The sequence below is a fragment of the Drosophila busckii genome, chromosome 2R, assembly GCF_011750605.1.
Source record: "Drosophila busckii strain San Diego stock center, stock number 13000-0081.31 chromosome 2R, ASM1175060v1, whole genome shotgun sequence".
Classification (NCBI taxonomy): domain Eukaryota; kingdom Metazoa; phylum Arthropoda; class Insecta; order Diptera; family Drosophilidae; genus Drosophila; species Drosophila busckii.
Window position 1 is genome coordinate 3,998,697 of NC_046605.1, and position 22,451 is coordinate 4,021,147.

Genomic DNA, 22,451 nt, shown 5'->3' on the forward strand with positions numbered 1-22,451 from the left:
TGATGCTGATGTCGCTTGCAGCAGACAGGCGACTCTACCAACAACCGCAACAAAAACAAAACTGCAAAAGTTGAACGCAGACAGCAAAGCCAAAAAAGGGAGACAGGCAAAGAGAGGAAGCTAAAGTTGAGGCTGAAGGCTGAAAAGTTGCCCCGAAATACGGCAGACTGAATGCTCGCGTCGCTTTGCGGCCGTAGCCGGAACTGTTGCTGGAATTTGATTTTAACGCTTCCCAGCAAGCTCAGGGGCGTATCCTGTTCTGCCCTGTCGCGACGCCTGTTTGCCAACTGACAACTGGCAACCAAATCAGAGTTAGATCAATCTCCAAGCATCTCTGTGCGTCCTCTGATTGAACACGCCTCAATGGTCACGCATTGAAATTGCCTGTCGGAGAATCAAAAAAGGAGCAGCTGATGAAATGAGCGTCACATGCTCGGACAAGTTATTAACCAAACGCCTGGCAACCGACGAGGAGGAACAAGTCTAGACTCACCACACATTCTACAATCTCCTATCCACGCTCATCATGGCTCATCCTCTACTGCTGCTGGTGCTAAGCGCCTCTCTGGTCGCCTCGGCTCAAGGATATCTCAACATTTTCATCAGTCACCACGAGGTGATGAAGCTAATGGGTAAGTCCAAGACATAGAAATGTAACTGCCACTTTGATTTCAAAATAATCAAGGAAAGCAGCTGCTCCAAGCCCTGGGAACATTCTCCTCCCACACAGGAGGAGTTATGATTAATAGTTAAGGAGCAAAGTGCGACAGGACAAATTCATTGCTCCTGAGCAGCAAAAACAAACAGCTCTCGATAAGGGAAGGGGCTCTAATGTAAGGCGCAGACCACGTCCCGGTCATTAATAGTTTCCAAATAATTGTTGACCATGACGACACGACCACAAGAAAGTTGCGCGAAAACACGACACAACAAAACGAAAACAAATCCAAAACACAAATCGATTTCCGGCCTCAGCAACCACCCTCTAGCACCTTTACCACCCTGTTGACAGCTCCCCCCGCCCCCTCTTCATCCTACTTGCTGCTTGCTAACGACTTCACAGTCCAGTAGAGCTGTTTGTGCCTTCGCATGTTTGTTTTGTCGAGGCAGCAACTCCTCAATTGCCAGCTCGGCGACCTTGTAGCCAAGCCCAACCCCCACTATCCCTCCTATTCCTTACCAAAATAGTTGGCGTAATAGGCATTCATTCGGCGTGCCAAGGCGGAATGACGTTGTGCCTCAGGCTCTTCTCCTCGCTTTGATTAATGGTGCAAGGCTCCAAACAGTGAGTCGAGCCTGTTCCTCTACTCCACTCCATCATTCGTCAGTTGGGCTGTGCACAGTTTTTTCCGGCACTTTACTGTAATTGGAGCAAAACGCTTCCATCTCATTATGCCTGGAGTTGGAGTTGCTTGAGCTTGCATGAGCTTGCCAAATCAGCGCACTTCAATTAGTTAACAGCATAAGAATAATCCACAGACAAGTGACGCACGATTCTCTGATTGATGAATGACCTCCATCCTCCTCAGCCCCACTTCACCTTTACTGGGTCAGTAGTCGCTTCTCATTCGCCCCATACTTAATTCTTTTGAAATTGCATTCGAGTTCGTCCAAGCATGAGATACTTTCAAGCAATTGACACTGCACAAAGCGGAGCCAACTGCTTCTCCCCTTTTGCCTCTTCTTCATCTTCAGTGCATGCAAATCGGATTTCATTAGCGACAACTTGAAGCTGCTTCCACTTTGTTTGTTGCTCTTTGTAATTTCCTCTGCCTGAGACTCTCCAGCTCCTCTCCATCTTTACCCCCAACTCTAGAGCTCGTTATGTTTTTAACGACCAGTTAACACCCCCACCCCTTAATTCTCAATTGCCACCCCCATTTGAGAATTAACAAGCAGCATGAAATCAAACAAACTGACCCGCCTCCCCGCTCTCTCCCCTCAAAAGTTTGCTTTGCCTATTTGTTCATGTGGAAGTCGCGTCATGCTCCACGCCCACTTGGCTGTCCCAGTAACTAGATCTCCTCCACCTACTCCCATCTCTTATGGCACGCATATTTCAAATAGCATCAGTCTGCTCTCTGTGATTGACGTGATGCATTCCCGCAATAAAAATCGAGTCCATAGTTGCCGCCTCCTTGGCATTTTTCCTCACATGTAGACACAACTCACGTTACGAACTGTAAACATGAGTTAAACGATTTCTTTGCAGCCTCCCCTCAGCTATAAACTTTCCCTCATACTCACTTTGCTCTATTTACGTTTACAATTGCCTTCGATGGAGTGTCGACAGCATTAAAATTAAATATTTTTTATGCTTCTGTACCAGATTTTCTCTCAATCTTTCTCTCATTCTCTCTGCGTGAGCAGCGTTGGCCTGGCAACAAGCAATTTTCATTTCAGCGACACCGTTAGCTAACAGCTACAGCTACTGGGCAGGGGGAGAGTAGGGGGAGTGTAAGAATACGGTGTGCAAGGGCGCGTAAAAATGCAATTTCAACAAGTTTCACTTTGATGTGCACATTTCTTGGGTCTCAACCCACAACCGCCTTGCAGGTTGAACCCTCCCCTGCCACTCCTTGGCTGTTATTGCTGAGCGAGCAACTGCCGGCAAAAAATTTCCCTTTAAATGAAAAGTTAATGCAAAAGAAAATTATTTTTAATGAATAGAAAACAGTCCGAAAATCGACACACTTATACAAAAGTAAACCAGCCCTTGTCCCTTTTCGCCTTCGGCTTCTGCTCATTTCGGATTCACTTTTATTTCGCTGAGCAAGTGGAAAATATGACAAGGCAGCGAGAAAAGTATTTTTTAACTTCCCCCCAATTAAATGCCAAACTCGACCCTGAAATCAGATGAACATGCGGCAATTAAGGCAACTGCAACTGCCTGCAATCACTGCGAAGGTGTTTGTTAGCTGCAAGAGAAAAAGAGAGAAGAGAGAGCAGGCAAGGGAGAGAAATCAGTGCTTTAGCTAATGACACTAATTATCCTCTTAATCTTTTATGCAAATTGTGTGCCCCGGCATTGTCAAAGCTGAAAACTGACGCCAACAAGCGGCATTCACTTCTTAGTAACTGCTGTTGCTCTTGCTGTTGCTGTTGTTGTTGTTTTCAATTACAAAATCACCGAAAAGCTAAACGAAATGCAATGAAAGCAGTCAGCGAGCAAACAATAACAACAACAATAGCAAAACGTCAACGGAAACACCAAAGCACAGTTGGGGGGGCTTAACGCTGTAAAAGTTTCGCAGGCGACGGCAAAGTTGTCGCTGTGCATAGTGCGTGATATGAAAGACGAGCAAAGTTCGAGCAGCAGCAGCAACAGCAGCCAAGAGAGTGAGAAGAATAGAGTCTTCCTTATCTGTGAGGCAAGCACGAAGTTGCAATTAAAGCCTTTTAAAGAGATGACTCCATTCACCAACAGAAACCTGTTTGTTGTTGAATGAATCACATTCGCCTTGCATCGGAACTGAATTAATTAAGAATGTCACAAGTGCTTGCACCCCTTGCTCCATCCTCAGCTGTGGTTATACTGTCTCGCACCTTGCATATCCTTTTTCTGCTGGAATTGTTGTCGTAGTCAGGAACAAACAGCGTACCTTGGGTCTCTGATTGACATTGTCCTTTTCCTGTCTTTGTGCATATTTAATGCGATTCACTTTGAGGTTATGTTTGTGTTTTTCTGCAATTTGGCATTTAAATTTTGTATTTGGTCTTGTCATAGCCAAAAACTTGTTAAATTGTGGTTTACATTTTTGAGATGGTCAAAGTCAAATTATAGAAAAAACATTAACATTTATATTGTAAACTGTGAACTCTTACCCTATCTAGGATTAATGTACTACAAGACTTGGTAATAGACCAAAATGTATTTTGAAATTGGTTGCCCTAATGCAAACGTTCAGCCTTACAGCTTGTTTGCTTAGTCTGCGGCGACCTTTCTTTTAAGTAATGACAGCTCTGCTCCTCTCTCCTATTTCATTCTGTTTGTCCTTTGTGCAGTTTGTCAGCGGAAAGCAAAGAAACGGAAAGTAACACATTTTGGGCTAGAGAACTGAGTTAACTCAGCGGGGTGCATAAAAATTTAGAATTCAAAAACGAAATGTAACTGTTGAAGGATGGCAAGGGGGAGCTAAAAGCGAAGCAGGCAGAGACGCTAACGAAAAATGCTTTTTCTTGTTCTGTAATTGGATTTAAAATTGTTTTAAGAATCGAGCGAGCGCTTTGTTCTATTTTAAATGCACGCACATTTCACATACGCGCCTCAACTTCGACTACGGCTCTGGCTCAGCCGGAAGCGCAACGTTCAACATCCGTTGCAGACACACAACCGAAGAAGGAATAAAAGGCAGCAATAAGGGGAGTGGAGTGGAGTTGAGGGCTTGCTGTAAACTTGAAGAGAGTAAACAGCATTTGTGCCTTTCAATGCAAAGCAAAGTGTGGGCCAAGAAATGGGAACGGATGGGGACGCGGCTTAGCTTGATCCTAGGGAGTAAATATTGCAACATAAAGCGGCAAGAGGGGAGGAGCGACGAAGCGACTAGAGACAACAATGAAAGCGGATGAAGAAATTTAATTTCACGTCTTTTTAACTCAAGCAGCTCGTCTTTCATTGTTAGCCCGAGAGGAAGTGGGGCGGGTGGTGTTTGGTTGGGGTCAGGAGTAGAGCATTGGCAGAGCTAGTTAAGGTTACACAAAGCGGGAGCTGATGCTGTTCAATCCAGTTAGACAACACTTGACACCTTTTAATATTTGGTCTAGCCCCTTGGCAATCCCTTTCTTGCACTCTCTCCAATCTCGTGGATAGTCGCACGTCATTCGAGCACAAATTGACGCCTCTTGCATTGTCGCCTGCTGGTGACGGATTCGATTTCGATTATTATTGTGTCTTGGGTTTTGTTTACCAAACACCCCAGTGGGTGGCACTAGCCACCCCACTGCTCACTGTGGCTGAGGGAAAATCAATTTCCGTTGAAGGTGAAACGAAACGAGCTCAAAGTTTGCTCAGTGCAAAATGATGGTGGGGAGGAAGCTGTAACAAAGCAAATTGCGAAATAAACTTTCTCTTTATGTCTGCAATGCATCCGCATCTCAATCTCTCTTTCTTTCTCGCTCTCGCACTGTTTTTGCTTCGCTTGGTAGGACTGGAGGCTGATTTGTTCTATGTGCACGAGGGAGCCATTAACACATACGCGATGCACTTCACAGTTCCCGTGCCAGCCGATGTCCACGAACTCGAGTTCTCCTGGCAGAGTCTCATCCCCTATCCGGTAAGTCACACCGCCCACACTCCCCCTTTCAATTTGATTTGCACTCCATTAACTCTTCATCCCATTACTCTCTTCAGCTACGCTACACCATCAGCATAGAGTACGCCAACGACCAGGATGCACTTGGCACTCCCACGCTGAGCATTCCGCACAAGGGCCTGGTGCCGCAGGAGATCGAGTCATTCCTCGTCTACCTGCCATGCACTGGTAACGCCAGCCTTCAACTGCCAGTCAACGTTAACATGGTCGTCCAAGGACCGCCCCGCTTCAACGACACCCGCCTCCACTTTAAGCGCAACAAGATCTGTGCCAAGGGTGAGTACTCCAATCTCAATTACAAACTGTCATACTCATCATCGATGCCAATTCCCATTACAGGCATCTCCCCTGAGCCGAACCAGTCGCCTGCCCCAGCACACGCTCCTCCAAGGACGCTGGCGCTAATGAGCGCTGCGCTGTGCTTGGCTGAGTGTTGGCCGTGCAGCCTTGTGCCGTATTCATTGATGGTATTGTGCTGAGCTGCCGCGAAGCAAACCAGCGCCCAGGACCACATGCAAGTAAGAGGGCTATCAACTTATGGATTGCCTTGTGTACCCACATACAAATCTCGTCTATCGATCTCTACGCCGTGTGTACTCAAACTCCCCTTTCCTTGGTGACTCCCCTTTCGTGTAAGCACAGCTTTAGAGCCGACTTGAGCGCGGCGAGGCCCAAGTGTCACGCAAAACGCTGTCAGTCGACTTGATGTCACCCCATGGAGCGGCACACCAAGATAAGCCACGGGAGGACTTCCGTAAAGCAACACATCGCGCACCCTAACTGCAAAGATAGCACGCCGAAGACAAGAAAAATGCTGGCAGCATTAACATCATGCGAACCGAAAGTCTTGCCTCTACTTTGAGAGACCAAACGAAACTGACACTGCGCATGGCACCAGCATGCTCAGGAATTCGTCCTAAGCTCGGCCAGCTGTCACGTACGCCCCGAGCACCTGTATGCCTCCGCCAACTACATCGAGCCCCGCTGCCATGAGCGCGACCAAAGTGCGAACACCCATTTACTACCAAGCCTGGAAAGGTCGGCGTGTGCCCTCGAGGATCCTGACTACGTCCTCCGGCCCGCGGAGCGCACTTGAACCCAGGTGAGGCCAATCCCACCCTCATCCAAGTACTATGCTGATGCTGTGGCAGCATCATCAGAGCGCCAAGGCGCTTGATTAGGGCGATCATGGCCCGGCGAGCTGACTGCTCACTTAGGTAAATCAAAGCCTCACTGATTCAGGTTCGATCTAGCGTGCCACTGAGGCAAATGGAAATGAATTCTGGGCTTCACTCCAAGTGTCTTCCGAACCGACACATGACCATCTGTCCACCCGCTGTTATCAACTCGTATGCACCCGAACGTTGTGTATGATACGCTTGAGCGCGCAGCCTGAAAGATTGAATTCTACACACCTTTACATCACAGCTAGATAATAACGATACATTAGTGAGCGTGCAGCTCTGTGCACAGCGCTGAGGACGAGTTACCCAGTTGCCACAATAGTGCCGAGCTGTCTCTTTCTCTCACCGCCAACCCTCTCATCCCCTTCTCCTTGGCAGGTTGGAGCTCAATTTGCGTTGCTCCACTATCTCGACCACGCCCATCAAACCCACGACAACGCACGTGAATATTGAGATACCAGAATAGCTCATGTGTGACGAAGAGAGGGTGGGAGTGGTGAGTCCTGTCAGAATAAGCGTGAGGTGCTTCCAGTCTAAACATTGTTTATTGCTGTTGCTCTTCGAAACGGAATGGAGGCTGAGACTGCGAATTAGTTAACGAACTTTAAACTCAACTACAATTATCCTAAGCATGTTCACTAAAGTCTCTCGCATTGATTTTTATCTCAAGTCTTAAAATTAGCATAAATTATTCACACAGATTTCTTTGCTGTCTCCATCTCCCTTAAATTCTCTTTCCGCTGATTGTTTTGGCCATTTTCGTCACCATGTTGTAACGCAATTTCCATCGTCGCATAATTAAATAGTCAATTTCCATGGGGACTCGTCTTCGCTCTCTTTCCCACTGTCTGTGATATTTTTCTGTTTCTTTGTCGCCTTCTTTGACTTCTTGTCTTGGCCTTTGTTGTGTTTGCTGTTTGCTTAACGATTGCTGTTTGTTTAGACTTCAATTTCATACTCATTACTCATTATGGCAACGCATTCGAACGATTTCGCCAACAACAACAACCTGCAACATTCTGTGGCACACACACAGACATCAAGCGTCCTCGCATGTGGGGGAATTTAATGAATTTCAACAAATGTGAAGCTCCAAAATGAAAGTCAAGACAAGTTGAGACGAGGCGAAGCGAGTGTTGTCTGTTTTTGGGGAGAGTGCTTGCCATAATTATTGCTAGAGCCTCATGCATTGGCATCTGTGTGTGTTTTACTTATCCAAAGGGAGCAGAGCATAAACAGAGCCCTGGGAGGGGCAACAGAGAGTGGGCAAACGCACTCATTTAGTCAAACAATTATATCCAAGTGCACAAACACACACACACACACCCACTGATCTGTGCTCACTTGGGTGGAAATATCTCATTCGCTGCGAGTGTGGAGCTACTTCCTGCCGCCTATTCGTCGCTCCCACTCTTATTATGAACGAACATTCCTCTTGGTTTCTATTAAATCAGTCTATAAACGTTGCCCAAATTGCTTTAATGTGCAGCGAAAGTTTCCCAAATGGCAACAGTTACAACAATTACAGCAGCTGGAACAACTACAAATAGTCGTGGGGGCGGAGAAGTGAGGGGGTGCGATTTAGTGGGGGTATATAACAATAAAAACAGCAGCGAACCGAAGCCAGACTACAGCTGGTGAAACATGACTTTGTGCTTGTTTAGAAACACTTGCAAAATATTATTGCATTGCCAACAACAAAAGCCACGAATGAGCCCCAAGAGGAGCGCCAGAGGTTGGAGTTGGTAGTCAGAGGGGAGGAGTAGGTGCGCCATGTGCAGCGACAGCGGTAAAGCGAACAAACATCCAAAGGCATTAGGATATTGGATCAGCGTTAAGCGCTAGCTTGAGCCACCCAAAGAGAGAGAGAGAGAGAGAGAGAGAGAGAGGGGCTAGGAATAAGTAGCTATTGCGGTTGAGCAGGTTGAGGAGCTGTAAAGGGTTCAAGAGTTGGCAGCACGACGCATGCAAACGATGTCATTAAAGCAGAGACTGGGAGGCTAAAGTTGCAAAGTGCGTGAGCAAAGCGAAGCGAAGAGAAAGTCAAAGCTAAAGTAAAGACAGCGATAAAGTTGGAAAATTAATTTCCCAGCCAGCAATTGAGGCAAGGGTAGGAGATCGTTGCTCCATTTTATGGAGATTAGTGTCGATGGCTGCAACATGAACAGGTGCTAATTAAAAATGTTGCGTTGTCGCCTCATTACAGGAATTTGTAAATCAGCGAATGCTGTGAGCACGCACAGCAGGCGAAAAGTTAAGACCGAGAGACAAGTGTAGCCTTCTTCGAAGGTGAGAGGGGCACTCGGCACGTACGCAGTTAATGGATTTGCCACTGTTGTGCTTTTGATTAAAACGCATTATTTACATTTGCGACAACAATAAATAGAGTGTTGAGTGTGGAGAGGGGTGAAGAGGCTGCTGTCTGGTCAGCTTAAGCTTTGGGGTCGCAGCCAAATGCTGACAAATTGCTTTAGCTGTCAGTTGAATTTGCGTTTTTGCATATTTACGTTTTTTTTTCTTCTTCTTGCTGCTGCACAGGTTGGGTTAGGCTGGCGTCCAGCTATGTGCACTGCAGGCTGCAGGATGCTTTTGTCTGCCATTACACTATTGATTGCTTCCTGTCGGCTGCAGTCGAAAGCGAGCGAAAGAGATGGAGCGAAAGTTAAGCGGAAATCGCTCAGCGGATGTTGCCATTGTTTGGGTATGAAGCTGTTAGCCGCAGCGAGTTTGTCAGTTGGTTTTTTGGGCTTTTGTGGTTTTCACACCACTGTGTGTGCGTTGCCTGTTTGCGTTTAGCAACGTAGTTAAAGTATAAACTGACCCACTCATTAAACTATTTTAAGTGTGTCAAGCTACGCGTCAAATAATTTGCTTATTAAAAATATAATTCTAATTCACTTACGTCTGCTTATAGCCTGCAGGCAAACGCGTACAGCTTTGTTGACATGCGTTGAGTTTGTGTGGCTGGAAAATTGAAAAAGAGAAAATCGAATTATTTAATTGAATTGAAACAATCAACAAACGTGGTCTTTATAAAGTTTACGCTGTAGCTTGGGCTTGGGGGTTTGTGGCACGCGATGCCTAATTGAAAGGCAATTAGCTGTAATTAAGTATACGCAGGTTAAGTATACGCCACGTTTAATTAGCACACGCTACGCTTACTTGCTACGTGGCATTTTCGGCCGAGGCCTTCAATTATGCATTAGATGCTTTTGTTCAATTTGAATGTGTGTCTGTGTGGCAGCAACAAAAGGCGCACAAGTTTCTCAACTGTTATTAAAATGTATGTGTGTGTGTGTGTGTGTGTGTGTGTGCGCCTAACGAGTCTGCAACTCATCAAAGTGCCATGCATCATGCTAGGCCAGATGGAAGCTGAGGGCGGCTGTCAAATCGATCAGGCATAAATCAAACGAAAAATTCAAATTAGTTTGCCACACAGCCAATTAGAAGGCTTCAAACAAATGCGTATTTAATGGTAATGGAAAGCAGCCTAACTTTGCTTGATTAAAGGATACGCATGGCCTCTCTACTGCTACCTTAGCTAAATTGATATATAATAGAGCCTCGCTCTGGGCCAAGTTCGCTTTTGAGACGTTTCACAAACTTGCCGCTGGCAGCAGACTAATTTAAGTTCGTTTAACAAAAACGCTTGCCTTGTAATGAATGTCAAGGTGACTAGACGTATACGTAATGTGTGTGCTGCTGTTGCTAGCGCTGGTATTTCGGCACTCTATATAAGTGCAACAGCAACAGCAGCCAACCAGCCAACAGCAGCAGCAGCAGCAAAAGCAGCCATTTGCATACTTTGTCTTGTGTGCGCTGCCTGACAAGCTTACATGAATGCGAAGCATGCACAGTGGGACTAAAGCGACAAGCAATAGTTTACACAAATTTAATTTAGTTGAAATAAATTATGCGTAGCAAATAAAATTTAAATTAAAAATTATTTCATTCAAAGATGTGACGCAAACTAAACATTAAAAGAAATAATTAAAGCAGCAGTTAGGTAAAATTTTAAATGAAAATTTAAACTAAAACTTATTTCATTCAAAATTGTTGTATCAAGTAGTAATACAAATTAATGTTTAAAAATTTTGTGCATTTATAAAATATTTCATTTAATTTTGACCATATTCTTGTTTATTAAAATGAAAATAAATTAAAATTAAAATTGTTTCTTTCAAAATTGTTGTGTCAACCAGAAATTAAAATTAATAATTAAATATTTTGTGTAATTAAAGAATATTTCATACATTTTAGACTATATTATTGTTGATTTAAATTTTACAAAATTATGAGCTTAACTAAAATTTAAAATAAAAATTATTTTATTTCATATTATTATGTCAATTAATAATAAAATATTTTGCACAATTAATAAAAATATTTCATTAATTTTCAACTATAATTTTGTTAATTTGAATTAAATTATATTTAAAATAACAATTATTACATTTCATATTATATTATTATGTCAACTAATTAATATTAATGTTAAAATATTTTGTGTTGCTACAAAATATTTCAATAATTTTTGTTCATATTTTGAACCACTGTAATTCGCTGGAAATGCACAAATGTGTTGTCGCTTATCTGAGCAGTGCCTGCTATGTAGTTGCTGGTAGCTGTTGCTGTTGACTGCTATTGCTATTGTTGGTGTCTTGCTTAAAAGTTTCGCAGCAGTGGCCAAAAGGGAAAACGAGACGAACGGAAACGAACCGAAAACGTTGGCAAAATTGTCATCAAGCGTTTTTAATTACGAGCCAGTTGCGGGTAACTCGAAATGCTGATAGCAAGCGCCAGAAACTGGTGTCAACTCGAGTGCTTGTATGTAAGTGTGTGTGTGTGTTAGTGTCTGTGTGTGTGTGAGTGTGGGCAGCCATAGAGCTGCAAGTGACATAAACAAATCAGACGCCTGTCAAGTGTGCAAGCCCAAAATTTTGTGCAAATGTGAGCGAGTGGATGGAAATGGGCAATGCAGCCACCACCACCAACAAAACCACCCCCTTCCCTTTGATGTTAGCCCCCTGCCATGTTGTGTTGTCATTAGAAATGTCACAACAAAGCCAAACAGCTGCAAACCAACGTCAACATTGCAAACGCTTTGAGGGACATTGTCGCCATTGCTTAGAGCTTCAGTTATTGTTGTTGTTGTTGTTGTTGCTGCTGCTGCTTTTTGGTGGCAAATGTGTTGCCAAGTGTTGCCTCGTTGGTAAGCAGACCAGCCAGCAACACCCAGCATAAGCCAACTGTGCATAAGGTGTGCACCACCTGCCACATGGAGTTTAAAATTTGTGCAAATTTATACTAACAAGCCAAGTCAAGAGCCAAAGGGGCGTAAATTCTGTTGCTTGGGTGTCAATGCAACAAACAAGCTGAGCTCACACACACAGCAGCTGACAGGCAGCTTTCGACACACACACACACACACTCAGTGTTGCCATTTGACATGCGCTTTTAATATGCCACACTAAAATTGCTTTGCAGTTGCTGCAATCACTAATTTGATTTTTGTCTCTTTCACTTTTTTTGTGGGTTGGTTAAGGCAACGCTTTTAATTAAAACCTGCACAATTGCAATATAAAAAGGCCAAAAGTTTATTTTTCATATGTCAATATGCCAGGCACAATTACAATTGCAGTGCTTTTTATGCCGCATAAGCAACAAATTTTATGCACGAAAAAAATATTTCATTTTTTATGGCTGCCTCTCAAAAGATAAACTGAAATTTATGACGCTTTTCACGCAGAAGGCAAATATGATGCATATATATTTTATTGACATCGGTCTGCGAATCTCAGTGTGTGTGTGTGTGTGAAATGAAATAGATTGTAAATCAATGTGAAGATTCAAAGGGCAAAATAGCGAGATTAGCATAAAATTTAAGACGTAAAGATATCAAAAATAAAGCTTAGAATTAAATTGAAATTACAATAAGTGTAAATAAATTATATATTGTACATCAATTTGGAGCTATAAGCAGTAAGTATAAACAGCAAATTTGAATGCTAAATAAATTTTAAAGAGTTGGAATATTAAATATAAAATTAGCATAATTATAATCAAACATAAATTATAATTGAAAGAACATTCAATTCAATGAACATGAAGACTTTATATCTTCTCACCTTGATCTCTTCTATTTGTGCATTAGTATGCATTATAGTTTACAAATTAATGCAAATTAGTTATAGATTGCAAATTAATGTATCAATGTCTCAATGCTTTAGTACTGAATTTTATTATTAAATACATAAAGATTAGAATCACATTTAAATTGCAATGAAATTAAAGCTACACTTTGAAGACTTAATAACTACTCAGCATTGAACTTTAACTCATTTTTGCTGTATCCTTCAACTTATTTCCAAACAACAAACAACAATTGTCTGAGTAACTTATAGTTTAGCTAATTATATGCTTGCTGTACTTTTAATAACAAGCCTAACAAACTCATAAAAAACACCACAGCAAATCGTTTCACGTACACAAATATCTAATTAAACTTGAACTTTGCTCATTAAATCCCCAACACGCTGCAAGCCAAACAAAAAGAGAGAGAGAGAGAGAGAGAGACGTAGAGAGTGAGCGAGAGCCAGAAAAAAAACAAAGCAATAAATAAACAAGTTTATAGTTACAAATGGGAAAGGAATTTTGCTGCTACTTACAGCCAGCCCAACCCCAGCGCAAGTTGGACGCTTTTGTTTGTCGTTATTGTTGTTGTCCTTGCTGCAGGACAGCGACAGGTTGCAGAGTAGAGAACGCGCATTGTTGCAGCGCTGTACGCTTTGCATTTGCTGCGAAGCGAGGCGACAAGGATTTATAGTCAACCCACACTAACGCTAAACTTGTTAGTTAGTGCAGGCGGTTTAGCTTTGATGATGTAGTGCGAGATATTGTTGCGTTTTAATTGAATTTTTGCTTTTATAAATAAATTCCAGCAACAAACAAGCTTTGCTTTTGTTTTTATTGCTGTCGTGTGCTTTGACCACCTTTGTGGTTAAAGCTAAATGTTGTATATAAGATAAAACTGTAGTTGCTTGATTTTCTTAAACGTTAACAGCGCCCACACCCCACTGTGATGAAAATTTATGCTGACAGCTTGGACATTGGCACCAAATTGTCAGCACATTGGCTACAGTTATGTAAATTTTTGCGTACAAACGAAATGAAGAGATTTTTCTTTGGGTTTATTAGCTCAGCTCCCTAAACATTGCCACCATGTAAATTATTTTACGCTGTGCTGTAGTGTGGGTGTGAATTTTATGAAAATAAATGAGCTGCGCGCTAGCCTAGGGAGACGCTTAGAAAAATGTACTAAAGTAAGAAAAACAACAAAAGTTTGGTAAAGAAGTTAGCTAACAATTTATGACTTTAACAAATATAAATAAAGCAATGTTTAGATATATATAAATTTTATTTAATACGCTGCTTGCTAAATAATTTATAATATCTTTTTTGAAATGCTGCACGCATTTTTTTCAAGTGTACGCTAGCTATGCGCTGCTTTGCTGTTTATCTTGAGTGGGACCCTAGCCACCTAGACTCCTTCCGAAATATAAAAGTCGCTTGTTTATACAACTCAGCTTGCAATTTCCTACCAGCTGTGCTTCCCTATCTCCAGCTCAGCTTAATAAAGTGGGAGTGGGTGTGGTGGGTGTGGGGGTAGCTACTGCCGTTTTGGGCACAAGGGCTATGCAAACATAATGCTCGACGAATTAAAGCTTTTTGCCAACCAATAAATTATTCATGCCGTAAGACAACTACGCCAGCGTGCTCGGCGGAAACCTATCCCTAGTCGTCTCTAGCCCCAGCTCCAAAACGAAATTATGGCTGTCTTTGACGCTAGTCGACTCTCGACTCTCAGTTGGCAGTTGGCAACAGTCGACGTTAGCAGTTGGCTGCCAAGCGGAAACGGAACTCAATTCATTAAAATGAATGAACGCAGTCGCAAGTCAAGTGCATGACTAACGGTAAACGGATGCAAAACTGAAAGATGCAAATCCGCCCAGCACAATTAGACGTGCCAGCCCCTCCTCTCCTATCATCCAAAAAACTAAACGAATTTCTCATTTCAACTTGATCTATCTTTTATGCCATTTGCAGCTTTGCAGCATGAGCACGCCCAAGAGCAGTCGCGGCCACGGCAGCGGCAACTTGTTTGGCAGCCTCGCCACCGGCAGCACCATGACTGTTGCCAGCCACGGGCTGAGCGAGAAGCCCAAGGAGCGTCTACGTCGCATTCCCAGCGTTCAGCCCGGCGCACTCAACTACGAGCAGCTCATCAAGGAGGGCACCTATGGCCGCATCTACGCCGGCAAACTGGGCGAGACTTGTGATGCGCTCGTTAAGACTGTCATCGATGGCGCCTCGCTCACCCAAGTGGCCTGTCTGCTGAGCGACGCTTCGCTCTTGATTGGTGTTAGCCATCAGCATATATTGGCGCCTCTGTTGGCCAATACGGAGCTACCTGGCCCGCCCGAGATCGCCTATCCCTACCCGTCCAAGGGCAATCTCAAGCTGTAAGTTGAACTAGCTTAAAGCTAATCATTAGAAACTAGATAATTTGTATTTAATGATTAAGCTACAATTATTTTCATCAAAAATAATTGGGCTACACTTAAAATTATTTAAAATAATAATTGAAGCAATTGAAAATAATTAAATTGATCTGAAGATTGTGGTCAACATTATTACAACACATTAATAATAATTCGGGATTATTTAAAATAATAAACATAATTGAAAATAAAATATTATACAAATTTAATAATAATAATCTGGAACTATTCGACACTATCCAAATTAATTGGAAATAATTAAAATCACCGCTAATTTATATTTTTTTTTAGAAAGCGATTATTTAAAATAAATCTTGCACCAAAAGTATAAAAGTAACTTATTTGCAATCGTTATAAATTATTAATTGGAATTATTTCATGGATTATATAAATCTTGCACCAAAAGTATAAAAGTAAATTAATTCAAGTAAAATAATTGAAAAAGTTGAAAATAATCGCATTTCAAATTTATAATTCATAATATAAAATAATGCTCCAGTATTTTTTTATTATTGTAATCAATTAGTAATTGGAATTATTTTACCGAATATTTTCCATTATAAAAATCTTTCACTCAAAGTATAAAAGCAACTTAATTGAAGGAAAATAATTGAGGAAGTTTAAAATAATCTCATTTCAAATTTTTAATTCATAATTTCACATAATGCCCAATTATATTTTTTATTATTATTAGCCATCGTACTCAATTAGTAATTGAAATTATTTCACCGAATATTTTCCATTATAAAAATCATGCACCAATCTTCAAGAAAAATAATTCATGAAGTTGAAAATAATCGAATTTCAAATTCTTAATTTCAAATAATGCCTCATATTTCTTTTATTATTATTTGCAAGCTTAATCAATTAGTAATTAAAATGATTTCAGCTACTTTTTCCAATTATACAAATCTTGCAACAAAAGTATAAAAGTAACTTAATTGAAGGAAAATAATTGAAAAAGTCTTAAATAATCGATTTCATAATTTCAAATAATACGCAATTATTTTTATTTTTATTTCACAGATTATTTCCCATTAATTGCTCAGTAATTGCAATTGAAATTTAATAGCTTCAAGCCACTAAATAATTTCCAAATTTTCTGTTTGCAGCTACTTGCAAAAGTCGCGTGAGTCCAGCACCGCTCTGAGCACCCGCCAGCTGGTGGAGTTTGGTCTGCACATTACCAAGGCGCTGGCTTATTTGCATTCGCTGGGCATTGTGCACAAGGATTTGGCCACACGCAATTGCTAGTAAGTGGCTAAAGCTCAAACTGAGTGAGTGCAGCATTAAATGTTAAACTCGGTTCCTTTACTTTAGTTTGGACGAAGAGGCTTATGTAAAGATTTGCGACAGTGCGCTCTCGCGAGATTTGTTCCCGGACGACTACGACTGTCTGGGCGATAATGAGAATCGTCCGCTCAAGTGGCTATCGCTGGAGTCGCTGCAGAAGCGAGTTTATAATACGCAGGGCGATGTCTGGTCATTGGGCGTGCTCTACTGGGAGCTGGTGACGCTGGCGCAGATGCCGCACGAGGAGGTGGATATATTTGAGCTTACCAATTACCTGGCGGCTGGCTATCGATTGGAGCAGCCAGTCAACTGTCCAGATGAATTGTGAGTAATCAAGAGTTGACACTTGAGACTTTCGAGTGTGATTAAAACTTGACTCGCTATCTATTGCTTTCTGCTCTTTGTTTGTTGCGCAGCTTTACGGTGATGAATTGCTGCTGGCACTGCGAGCCAAAGCAGCGACCGACGCCCAACCAGCTGCTGTCCTATTTGCAGGACTTTCATGTGGATCTGGGCATGTATATCTAAGGCGGAGAGTATCAACGGACTGACAAGCACCGCAGGCTCTACGAAGCGCTGAAGTGTCTCGATTGCATAAGCATTAACCGTAAGCGTAGTAAGCGTAAATTAATTGAAAACTTTTTGCATTTTAAATGTGGGATTTAAATTGTGAACTACCTGTTAGCTAAGCAAGTAGTAAACTTGAGCGACATTTAAGCCGTTCGAGTGGCAAACAAAACTGCCAATTAAATCAACAACGACTTGAAATTGTTGCAGCAACAGCAACAGCAAAGCGCAACTTGAGGCAACAGACACTCTTAGTAGTTAGCAATTGAACAATGACACTTAAGTAAATAAATAAAATGTATAAATGTTTGTGTGTATGCATATTTTATTGAATGTGTATTGTATGTCATACTTCTAGCTTAAGTTGCATGCATAACTAAAACGTAAGGGGGTGGGGGTGGGTCAACAAATTTAAGAATCTTTTGTTCTCAAAGTGTTGTCCTCAATTGTTATCAATATCGATATATGCATTTATTTATTTACCAAGCATACATTTTAATTATTAAATATATATATATACGTATGTGTATGGAGAAATCTAAGTATAAGAAGCAGCAGCAGCAGTTGTAAGTCAAAAGTTGAGGCAGCTCAAAAGTTTAGTTCAAAACAAAGCATCAGGTGAAAGCAGAAGCAATTGTTCAAATTATATAAATTGCAAAAGTTCATATACACACACACACACACACACACACACACTTAGCTATAAGAACAAGCAACTAATAAAGCTGCGTTCAATGAAAAATGCTGCAGCAAACTGCCATAAAAAGAAATTTAAAACTGCCTTTAAGCACTTACTTAACTGCCAATACACACACACACACAAACACACACACACACTTGCTAATGAAAATAACTTATGCAACAGTTTTTTTTTAAAGTTACGCGCGAACGATTTTTAATGCGCGCACGCTCAAAAGTATGCTACGAAAATTGATGTGAAAATCGTTGCGCAAAGTGCGCGTTTAAATCAAACACTGACAAGCAGCCAAGCAGTGTTTATAACTCTCACAAGTTGCAACTTGCAGTCGGCGTTAACGTTAAGGGCAAGTTGTTCAACCTGCACTCAATTGATTTATAGCTGCTTGGCTCTTAACAGCAGCAGCAGCAGCAGCAGCAGCAGCAGCAGCAGCAGCAGCAGCCGCTTAGCTTAAGCACACTTCTCTACTTATTGTTGTTGTTGTTTTCAGTTTAGTTTCTAGTTTAGTTTGAATTGTATGCGCCATGTGTTTCATGTTTTCTATTTCTATTGTTTTGCCATTTCCTCTAGTCGTATTTATTATTTGCATTTCAGTTAGCAGCTGCAACTTCAAGTTGCACATAGCACATGCAAACAAAAAAAATAAATCAAATCAGCAAACATAGCGAAGAAACAAATCTAAAGCTAAATAGTTTATAAATACAAAAAAAAACCCAAATGCTTATTCTAACATATAATATAAATGTATGTGTATAGGCTATATATGTTTTAAATTTTTAAGTAAAGCACAACAGAAAATTTTCTCACTACTTTGCACTCGAAGTTTAAGAACAAGCAACAAAAAAATACACTAAATACAATATAAATGTTACTACTGCGTTTTAAACAAATAAATATATACAACCTAAGTAAACAACACAAGCTGCTGATTATACCGAAACTTATGTATGTAAGTGTATATGGCAAAGCTGCTTGGCAGCTGAAACTGAAAACTGCAACAGAAAACTCTCAACATGAAAATCCCCTTAACTTGCATAGCTAAGTGTAAAACAGTTTTAAATAGTTAATGTTAATAGAGCTCAAGCAAAGTGCAATATAAACACACACACACAGACACAAAGTTCACACACACACACTAGCAACTAAACTCTAAGTAAAACTAAACTGAATGTGTTTCATATTTATATAATACTTTACTCATACTTGTCAACTGCATATGTATGTGTGTGTGTGTGTGTAGCTTATATAAGCCTGTGTGCTAAAAGCTTGTCAACTGAAATTTAAAGTCAGCCTTAAATATGGCTACAAGGCATTATAAATCTGCCAAAATCAAACGACAAAATGTTTAGCAAATACACAGGCATATATTATTTATAGACACACACACACACACACACATACATAACAGTTTGTGTATTTTTAAGCCCACACACACACACACACACGCAGTAATCAAAGCCAGCTAAATTATCATTCACAATTCTCAATGTCTCAACTCTTTAACACTTAAAACTTTATATAGATGTTTACTCTAACCGTCTCTGTCTAACTTTAGATATATATATAAAATACATACTCTAGTCTACTAAATATATATGTACATGTCTGTATATGTATAAGCTACTTCCACACACACACACCGAAGCAAACACAAACAGACGTACACAATTCTCGAGACTCAAGACTCGCAAAACCAAACTAAATACGCATACTTCTTGCCGCCACTGTGCGACAGTTTTTGTCTATTATTCTTATTTTGTGGGTGTGGCAGCAACAACAAAAACATGCAACCGAAAATTCAATTTTTGTGTAAAGAGAACCAAAAAAAAGAAACAAAAACAAACAAAAAATAAAAACTAAAATGAACGCAAATTAAATAAATGTTCCTTTTGAATCATAACAAAAAATAAAGTCTATTAACTATGGGGCAGGGTGGCACACTGATTGCGTATACGTAATGTCGGCGGCACGTAGTGAGCTTAAGTTAAGCTGTTGCTGCTTTTATTTAAGGTAAGTTCAACTTAAACTTTCAGGGCTAACTAAAGGCAACTTGCAGTTGCACACACACACACACACAAGCAATTACATGCATATGTATTTGTATTTGCAGTGCGTGTCAAATGTTAAGCGTTGCGCATTTGCCGCTCATACTTGCAACTCTAATTACAAAATCACTGTCAGCGACGCCTTTGCTGTTATCCCTGTTTGCCACTTTACTTCATCATCATATATATTTTTTTTATGTTGCAGCGCTTTTTTCATTGCTCATAACAAACGCTTTCGGTTGAGTGGCAAGTGTGTGTGTGTGTGTGGCAAATGTAAAAAGTGCTACGTTATGTGTTTGTTCGCTGAGCTGGCAAAAACTCTAGTTGACCAAAGAGCTTTAGTTCTCGCACTCTCTCTCTCTGTCGCTTTCTCTGCCCTTTCTCTTTCGCACTCTGTCAAGCTTGTTTGCTGTGCGTGCCCAAATCAAGTGTCGCACACACACACACACACTCATGTGTGTGTACTCAACAGCTGCGTGCTGCCCCCAAAAAATTATACTTTGTGTACTCATGTTTAACTGGATTTTTATGCGCACTCATAATTATCGCACTAATGATGTGTGTCCTGGAACTAACACTTAAATATGCGTCGCATATGTGAAAAGGTAAATCCTAATGGGCTAATGCATTAATATAATGAGAAAATTGCAGCTGCATCAACAATTTGTATACATATTAAGCAGTTTGGTATTGAAACTCAATTAGTTATTCATACGCCAGTTAATGCATCAATATCATCAGCAATTATTAGTTGAAAATGTTAATTATACCGTTATATGGCTATAGCATTTATTTTTCTAATTTAATTGCATATTTATGCTTATATCGATTTTATGCTTTTTTCATTTACCATTCTTATTTCATACAATATGAAATTTTACGATATTCGTGTATACTATATTCAGTTTTCCATATTCAGATTAACATTATTTAAATTTACGATATCGGCAGCATATTTATTATTCTAATTTCATTACATACGATATTAAATTTTGCTATATTCAGCACAACTATTCAGCCTTTAACTTTTCTAGCTTTATACTTTATTTAATATTCTCTTCTTTACACATTATGGAGATATTTGTATTTACGATATTTAGCTTTACAATATTCAGCTCTTAGCAAACACTTTGGTTAGCACTAATTACTCCTACAATTTTGAGTCTTACGATATTCATTTCATTTAAATTTACGATATGCAGCTTTACGATATTCAGTTCTTAGCAAGCACTTCCTTTGGTTAGCAATGGTTACTCTTACGATATTAAGTTTTACGATATTCACTTCATTTAAATTTACGATATTCAACTTAAAGCTCTGTTGCTTGCCCACTGAAGCATTAATAATAAACAACATTAAAGTGCCAATTACTAAGCATACATTTAGCAGCATTTAAATTCATTACGTATACGCCACATTGTGCACACACTTAATTAAATTTATCTACATATGCCAATTTAAACCAATAAATGAGCTTAACCATGCAGCTGCTACACAATAAATGGTTACGCATTCACATTATGAACACAAACTTATTATTTTGAAACGTTTTAGAAGCTTTTAAAATGTGATGTGTGTGTGTGTGAATATTTATGATGGACACAATATCGATTTATTAAATTAATTATGAGCGTTGCATTAAAAATCATTGAAAGCGCTTTAATTAAAGTCAACAAAGACTAAAACCAGCGCAATTTTTTGATTGCGCTTTTTTAACAACGCATTTAAATTTCAATTAAAACATATTTTTTTAGCATTTTCTTTTTACTTGAACAATCAGTTTAATTGTTTTGAAAAGTTAAACAAATTGCAGCAGGCGGCAAATTTTAATGCATAGCCTAGATAAGGCGCTACCGTTATGTAAGCCATATAGTTGCTGTTTTTTGCAAACTTTAATTAAAATGATGCATGCGAACTGTAAAATAAATACACAAATCGAAAAATTGCATATATACGCATATGTATATGCAATAAAACCAATAGAGATTATATTTACCGCAATTGGAAAGTGCACAGAAAGTTGAAGCGATACGCTTGTAATACATGCTGGGTGGTTGGTTGGTTGGTTGGTTGAGTGGGTGGTTGCTGTGGGTGGCTTGTTGCAACATGCGGTATATTGTTATTGCAGTTACGCTTATCGTAACGGATTTTCCATTTGATTAAACGTAAATATTATAGCGTGCTTGATAGCTCAATTGCAAATAAAAGCAGCCAAACTACTTACTAGGTAAGCAGTTATGTCTGCCAGCTTTAGTTTATTTATTTATACTACTGGGTGCTTCAAAATTGCAACCTCAATTGTAACTGCAACTGTTTTGCGGTTGTTGCTGCGGCTGTTGCTGCTGTTAATTGCAATTTTACGCCAAAAATTTGTGCGAGTCGCCAAGATAACAATGACGATAATTCAAGTTGCATCGATAGCAGCACGAGACGACGCAGACATGCGGGGTGAACTCAAATGCCAGCTGAAGAAATAGTTTGAGTTCACTTGGCAGCAAACTTAACGTAAAAATACAAAAACTAAGCGCAGTCTACAATCAAAAACAATGCAGACTGTGCTGTCTACAACTGTGAGGGGGGGACTGAGCATAATTTGTGTGCTATATTATTGATAAAAATTGCAAGTTAAGCGCTTGTGTTGATTGCGAAAAACAGTTTATAACTTTCGACATTGATGAGTTGCTCTGTGGCGCAAAAGGGAGTCAGTTTTATTTATAGTATAGCGCTCGTTGCTTAAACGTTGTTGAGGGTGTAACAATTGAGCTTTGCCTGCAGTGTTGCGATTTAATTAA

The 22,451-nt window shown here is 40.3% G+C and overlaps 1 protein-coding gene across 1 annotated transcript; it reads left to right on the top strand.

The window, feature by feature from the left end:
- The first annotated feature begins 517 nt into the window (after positions 1–517).
- Positions 518–17,188, top strand: LOC108595325 (tyrosine-protein kinase Drl). The gene is made up of 8 exons (XM_033293262.1): positions 518–632; positions 5,146–5,273; positions 5,351–5,588; positions 5,652–5,779; positions 14,603–15,018; positions 16,170–16,310; positions 16,378–16,674; positions 16,767–17,188. The coding sequence occupies exons 1-8, from the start codon at positions 527–529 to the stop codon at positions 16,876–16,878; spliced, it is 1,566 nt and encodes a 521-aa protein (XP_033149153.1). The 5' UTR covers positions 518–526; the 3' UTR covers positions 16,879–17,188.
- Positions 17,189–22,451: the final 5,263 nt, after the last annotated feature.

Coding starts and splice junctions, on each gene's coding strand:
- LOC108595325 (XM_033293262.1), top strand. CDS start 527: ATGGCTCATCCTCTACTGCTGCTGGTGCTAAGCGCCTCTCTGGTCGCC. Junction 5,274..5,350: donor AGAGTCTCATCCCCTATCCG/GTAAGTCACACC, acceptor TACTCTCTTCAG/CTACGCTACACCATCAGCAT. Junction 5,780..14,602: donor TTGTGCCGTATTCATTGATG/GTATTGTGCTGA, acceptor TGCCATTTGCAG/CTTTGCAGCATGAGCACGCC.